This window comes from Poecilia reticulata, linkage group LG3 (assembly GCF_000633615.1).
Source record: "Poecilia reticulata strain Guanapo linkage group LG3, Guppy_female_1.0+MT, whole genome shotgun sequence".
Lineage (NCBI taxonomy): Eukaryota > Metazoa > Chordata > Actinopteri > Cyprinodontiformes > Poeciliidae > Poecilia > Poecilia reticulata.
This window is the reverse complement of record NC_024333.1, coordinates 13,365,278-13,372,815: the sequence shown is the minus strand read 5'-3', so window position 1 is coordinate 13,372,815 and position 7,538 is coordinate 13,365,278. Positions and strand designations below refer to the sequence as shown.

Below are 7,538 nucleotides of genomic sequence, written 5' to 3'. Positions count from 1 at the left end.
TGGCAGTGTTCGACTCTGACAAAAACCTCTTGCCGAAAGCCCTCAATCTCCATGCGCACGGCAGAACAAGGTGTCAATAGCTGATGAAAATCCCATTTTTCGTCCTGTGTTTGAAAGGCTTACATAGAATGTAGTTGGCATTCAGTGTATTGTGGACATTTGCAGGATTTTATTTTTGATAGGAAGATTATCCACATAAAATATGTGTGAGTGGAGGGGGTGGGGGGTGGGGGGGATGTGAGGTGAGATTTGCAGACCTGACCTGGAAGCTCGGAAAACCTGCTGATGAGGAACATTACAAGTGAGGACAGCCCAGCTCCTTAGATACATGAGACCAATCAGTTTCAACACATTAAAGGCAGGAAGGCATGGAGAGAAAAAGGCTCCCATCCTGATGAAAGATACACGCACAAACACACACAGGATTATAAAAAAGACATTACACTTAAAGGGTTATGATTTCACTTCATTATCTGTGTAGTTATAAGTTTATATCTCCTGAAATTGGCAAAAAATATATATCCAGGCCAGGCACTTAGGTGAAATGAGGAGGTTTTTAGGGGGTCATATTCTTTTAAACAAGGTCACAGTCAGCAACAGACACTCTATTAGTTCTATATCAGATTAATTTTACTAGGGCTACGGATAATCTTTCAAACTTACCAGATCATTCCTTGGTTGTAAATCAAGTGTAGGACATTTTCAGCTATTTTAAATTCTCCATATTCAGGCTGCAAAAACATATCAAAAGTTTATTTTTAATGACATTACATGTGTTTCTGTAAACATTTAAATCTGGCTGATTTTTTAGGCTGGGAAATCAATACTTCAATACAATGGGGGAAGAAGTTAGATGAAGCAAATTCATCAGTCGCAGTCCTTTTATCAGTGTTTTCTGTTATAGCTCATTTTAAGTCTAGTCTGAATATGCCTGGAGTGATTTTTAAAATCTGGTTCAGGCTGAAAGGCTTAGTTTATTATACACCCAATTTTCATTCATAGAAATAGAAAAGGTCATTAAGCCATGGGAGAAATACACTTTAGCTAAAACCCATTGGTTATTTTCACAAGCATATTGGCATCATCAAGACAGGGGCAAAAAGCCAGGTGTGGACTTTATCTTGTCTATACAAGATACCACACGGATCCATACAAACATTAAAGATCTATAATCAATTTATCACATTTCCCGACCACTCAGGTCTTCTGATCTGGTCTGCTCTACAGCTGCTGAATCAGAACCAATTATGGAGAAGCAGCGTTCTGTTTTTATGCTCCTATGATCTGGAGCAAACTTCCACAAAAATGTAAAACTGCTGAAACCCTGAGTTCTTCAAGGCTAAAAGCCCATTTGTTTAGAGTTGCCTTTCATTAATAATAGCAGATTAATTTATTCTGGCCAGGATTCTCAGGATTCCAACTTTTCATTACTTCTCCTTATTCTGTCACTGTAATGTAAAGCTTCTTTTTTGTTTGCTAATAGTGTTATGTTTTTATTACATAAAGCACTTTTAACTAGCTTGTTAACCATTCATTGTGTGAATGCTGTCAAACATGCACCATTTTGTCCCAGTCCGTTTTACTATGTTAAACAATTATTTGACACCTATTTACTTTTTCATGCTTTTTGCTATTTCAGCTATTCAACTTTCAAAATATTCAGCTAATTAAGGATATTATGGCTATGACTTATACTTTTTAAAACATAGATATTTTTTTATCCATAGAAATACCAAGAAAAGCTCAAGAAAGATTTTGCTCGAAATTGAGCAAAAACTTTGCTGTCTTTGAAAACTAACTACTTATGCCTACTTTAAGCTAGAAAGTTTAAACTGGTCACAAGGCTTTAGGTAAACTTGAAATTATTCAGCTTTTTGCTGTGTGCTACAGTTTTTCTAAAATGATTACTTAAGTGTCTGGTTTGAAGAAATATAAGAATCACTGCCAGGTTTGCAGTTTTCTTTGAAGCACTCCTTAAGTGCAGGTAAGTCACTTCTTCCTCCATTGGTCTCTATATAGAATATTTTCAGTCATAAGAGGGACTTTACCGCTTTAATCTACCACTATGATGCTACAATTATACAATTTGTCAATTCTATAGTAAAGAAAAAACGCAATATAACAAGATCTGGTATTACAGAGGTTTGTTCAGCCCTGGCATTAACATCAGTACTGTGTGATCGGATTTCAAGCATCCTGCTCTAAATGCATCTTGGGTATTTAAATGTGTCCTGAGTGACCATGGATTTTAACTAACTGTGCCGTATCCAAAATAAACAGACAGCTAAGCACTTATGTAGATTTCCTTGTGATATTGTTTTTATATAATCGCTATTATATTGCAACAGGCTGTTTATGAGGCATGCGCAAAGAATGCAAAGAAAATAAATTCCCACATATTAATGTGAGCAATACAGATTGCTGGCAATGTGCTTTGCTAGCAAAATTTTGGGGTGAGAAATTTGCTCTGACCATCCAATCAGAGGGTGGAGAACATCTGACATCACTGTATGCCTTTGAGCAGGAGTTGGAAATCTGTGAACCAGAAAATCTGAAAGCCTATTGAATAAAAGAATCATTCCGCAGCTATATTGCTTTACTGAACATAGGCCTGGTGTACCTATGCTGAAGGCACTGGGTAGATTAGGCTTCCCCTTCAACATGTAGGTATTGAAATCTGATGGGATGGAACACCGATAATCCACACAGACATGTTCAAGGAGCAGCGCATTCAAAACAGGCCTTTTAAAAAGAGATTAGACTAAATAGTCTATTCAAGGCCCTCTCTGCTGGCCAAAAAAATCCTCAAAATTCCTGACATATCTACAACCTAAATTATTTATTTTTTGCCATGTTTTACATGGCAAAGCTGTTTCCCATACATATCTCTATGGACCATCAATGTTTCGTCCAATCACATTTCAATATCTTTGTGTTGTCAAGGGCAATCTAATTTGCCCAGGGCCTTCTCCATAGAGCAGGCCTACTAAATACCGTAAAAATGTGGCACTGGGACCATAGCCATAATAATGAGTAGACCCCACATCGGCTGCTTGGGTGCAGAAAATTTGGCAGCCATCTTGGAGAGGTTGTCCCTTCTAGTTGGCTACAACAAAATAGCAGAAGATGCTTCAGCACTGAGGCTGTTTTGTTCATATTGACGAACTATTGACTTGTGGGCATGGGGGATAACTTTTCACAAGTAGGGGTATGGACATATTATTGTTTAGATTTCGTGAATAGAATATTACTATATTGTATTTATGTCCACCAGCCAGCTAATATTAGCTATGATGCTTGGTTTAATACTGGGGTTCAGCCCCCTCTATGAAGGCTAACTGAGATTCAAGTTAAGTTTTAATTACTCCCTAACAGCCTACACATTCCGGTTGTTTCGAACAGGGGAATCTTATCTTAGCTATGATGCCTGACATGAGCTTCCATGTTGTAGAGAGACAGGTTATTGGCCAATAGTTGGACGGGACTGAACCCTTTGAGGGATCCTTCTGGATCAGGATTGTGCGCCCGTCATTTAACCATTCAGGGTGAGTCCCATTTTGTAGCAGCTGGTTCATTTGAGCTGCCAGTTGCTCACGGTTCATGGATGATGTCAGGTTGCTGTCCAGTTTTTCTTTCTTGGACATCTGCCATTGTGATGACTACCAGGGGTTGCTCAGGGAGGTTGCTGTCATCATCTCGTAGAGAGATTAGCCACTGTGCATCTGGCTGTAATTGGCATCAGGGTTGTCTGGTGTTCATTCGGGCCACGATTCTATCTCTCAGGTACCAGTTGCTGCCTCGTTCAGCTTTGATGGTTCGTTCAGTACTGTGGCTGCATACCCAATCTCTGTTGGAGTTAATTCCCCTCTGACCTGGCGTCCTGACTCCCCCTTGACGTAGCATTTGTGTTGTATCTCGTCAATCTCAAGTTATGATAGCAGTTGCCGAACACTGAGCTACTAGTTGTTTGGCAGTTAGGGTTAGGGACCACTTCCGTCTTGTTCCAGTAGCCCATTTTTCATCGAGGTGCTCTGGTTCCCCAGCACCTGACACAGACCTTGTTTGGCCGAGTGACGTCTGAGCCAACACCAAACATCAAAATCAAACATTTCCCACAGAAAAAAATTGCAAAAACACCAAAACAGAACATCCAGTCTGTTACATTATGTTGTCGGGCTTAATGTCTATATTGTCATTATTAATATATTTTCACCTGAGCACAGTGGTGGTTGATTAGCTGATATAAACAGCTGCTCTACTGATTTCAAGCACTTTGAAATCCCTTGCTGCTGAAATGTGCTATACAAATACAATTTGATTGATTGATTGATTGATTGATTGATTGATTGATTGATTGATTGATTGATGACTTGGTGTGCGGGTTGTCCTCTTTTAGTGCTAACAGAACCAAAACCCACCGAACTGCGCAGCACATGTTAAGGTTATCAAAGTCAATAGAAGGCTAGCAAGAGTTAGGCTAGCATAACTGATCACTGCTCACTTTTTCAATATTTTTGCTAAATTAAAACTTTTTCCTCACCTGTTAAATCTGAAACCCATGAACCATGTTATCTATGGCTGTCATAGGGTTGAATTAACCACTAAACATTGCGCCCTTTTTTCAGATTCTTTGTGTGATTGCAGCATTTTTCTGACCACCGATATTCCGGACTCAATGGAGAGCAATGGCACGTGTGTGGTGCACAATAAGTCACGTAATGTTCAGTCCAGTAATATATACTGTAATATATACTGGACTGAACTGCTCAAAAATATAAAGGGAACACTTAAACAACACAATATAACTCCAAGTAAATCAAACTTCTGTGAAATCAAACTGCCCACTTAGGAAGCAACACTGACTGACCCGACGAGGCTCCACCTTTCAGCATCTGATGCAGTTGGTTTTACAAGGTCTGTCATGGAAAACCTGCCTTGTTTACCTTGATGATGTAATTGTATACAGTGCTAACTTCTCTACTCATTTGGAACACCTAAGAAGTCTTTGACCGCTTCAGAGCAGCCAACCTGAAACTGAAACCCTCCAAATGCCACTTTGCGCAAAAACAAGTGGTTTTTCTCAGACGGTTTATCTATCAATATGCCAAACTGTCTCAGCCACTTCATGCACTCACACAAAAAGGGAAACTATTTTGTTGGACAGAAACTGAACAGAGTGCCTTTGATGCATTGTGAGATGTTCTAACCAACGCTCCCGTTCTCTCTTATACAGACTTTTCACGTGAATTTCTGCTTTTTACGGATGCTTCAAATGTCGCCATTGGTTGTGTACCATCGCTGAAGAATGACATGAATATGAAAAATGTCATTGCCTACGGTAGTCATGTACTCACTAAAAGAGAAAAATGTTGGTCCACCTATGACAGAGCTATGGGCTATGTATTGGCTGGTCTATTAGGCACTTTCGCCAATATATAACTAGACAGCGCTTTCGGATCATTACTGACCACAAACTTCTTCTTACTCTGAGGAAAATGGCTTTGTACTGTGACCCAACTGGACGTAGAGCCAGGTGGGCCCTTGAAATAGATCCATACGACTGGGTTGTTGAACACAGACAAGGACACAAACATGCAAATGCTGATTCAATGTCACGCCGACCATCCCCAGCAGTTGACTGTTTTACTGCCTCAAATCCCTCAAACTCTCCTCTTGTTCCATTAGTGACTGCATATTCTGTGGATGTTACTGCATCGGTCCACCAAGTGGCTCAAGGTCACCCTATTGACCTCTCTTTCCTGAACAGAGACACTGACTATCTTAGACAAGTCCAAAACAACGATCCTGTGTTAAAAACTGTTCTGGAATGGGTTCTCACAAGTAACAGTCCTCCCTTTGCAAAGATAAAGAAGTGGTCCACGGAGCATACACACTTTGGGAGGGAGTTTCCAAAACTAATTGTTAGTGACTCTCTTTGTCGGCAGGTTCAGCATCCCCCTGGTGATCCTGTCATGCAGATTGTTGTTCCAAGTGGTCTGCAAAAGGAATTGTTCAGGGCACTACATGGTCATTCTCTTGCTGGACATTTTGATGCAGCAAAGACTTTACACTGATGTTGATGTCAGGAGTGAACAGGACCTCAGTAATACCAGCCCTCTTTATATTGCGTTTTTTTGCATAGTTTTAGTCAGTGGGTTGTACAATTGTAATGTCACAATGGTGGATTAAATGGGTAAACCCTCTCTGAAAACCCAGGTATCGAATGCATGACCCACCAATGACAGCCCAATGTTGTAGGTACCCCATTAACTGGCCTGCCCTCTGATGGGGTATGTGCGTGTGTTTGTGTGCAAGAGAATAATTGCGTATGCAAGAGTGGTCTGTGTGTGAGAGCTTAAAATACTTGGAAAGTAATTTAAGACAACTTACAAACTTGCTTTCTAAGTCCCAGCAGCAGCAGTCACTCAGATAGCGAACCACCAGGCCCCTGATAAAGTCAATGAGCAAGATGCTGGCCACTGTGAAGATCATGTCAATAATAGAAAGCTTCAACATCTCCTGAAAACAGATGAACATATAGATATTATTTTACTGCTGAATTTTATACATTAAAAATTCTAGATTAAAAATTGGGCGTTTACATTTTTTTTTGTTGGATTTACTAAGAGAATGATTAATTTGAATACTTCAGGAATGATAGTAAGCTATCTTGAGTTGAAAGAACTGAATTGTTATGCACACATATACATATATATACCGTCAAGACTCTGGGGTTTTTGTGGTTGATTTTGTGTACTTTGGGTTTTTGCTGTTGCTCTTTTTAGTTATCAATTGTTTTGTTTTACTCTTGATTATTTGTTGTTTCTAATTCTTTGTTAGATCTTTCTCATTCTTGTCTTAATTTATTTGATCCCCCTTGTAGTGTTTTCTGGTTATCTTGTTACGTTAGTTAGGTTTATTTCTTTGTTTAGTCCTTCTGGTTATTCTAGTTTCTGTGTTCCTAAGTTCTCCTCATTAGATAACACTTGTTTCTGTTAGTTTCCCCTCATGTCTTGGTCTCTTTCTAGTTTTGTGTTTCTTTAGTGTTAGAATTATTTCCAGATCCGTTGTGTTTTCTAACTCACTCTTTTGTGTTCCACTGTGTACCCTCCCACCTTCTCCCCGCTCCTCAGCCTGACTCCTGCTCAAACTTTTCTCATCTGCAATCAATTTATTTTTATATAATCACCGCTTTTTCCGGCTTCACAGCGCGGTTGTGAAATTTTGCTTCCTGCTCCGGAAAAAAGCGGTTGATCATCAATTGACATTTCACCATTTTTAAAGTGGGTGAACCACGAGAAAACTTGAGCTTGACACATAGCGTCATCCTTGTAAGCAGTCTTCAACATTTGAACGGTTTCCGATGCTTTTTTCCCGAGCAGGCAGCAGTGCGCTGCTCATAGAACTTTTCCATGAAGAAAAACGAAGGCTGGACAAAACAGCTCTTACAAGAAAAGTCACTGCGGGTAGACGAAACCTTCCACATCAACGCCGCTTGGCACACTGATTGAGAAGGCGTGGTTGAACAAATACCTAGC

General features: G+C 39.8%; 1 protein-coding gene across 10 annotated transcripts in view; it reads right to left on the bottom strand.

The window, feature by feature from the left end:
- Window positions 1–7,538, bottom strand: part of tmc3 (transmembrane channel like 3) — a 120,931-nt gene that overhangs the window by 42,706 nt on the left and 70,687 nt on the right. For all 10 annotated transcript variants that reach the window (XM_008405084.2, XM_017304092.1, XM_008405082.2 and 7 more), the window contains 3 exons: window positions 6,391–6,519; window positions 664–731; window positions 263–391 (listed from right to left, as the gene is read on the bottom strand). In XM_008405084.2, coding sequence (XP_008403306.1) covers window positions 263–391; window positions 664–731; window positions 6,391–6,519 — 326 coding nt within the window. The remainder of the gene's footprint in view (window positions 1–262; window positions 392–663; window positions 732–6,390; window positions 6,520–7,538) is intronic.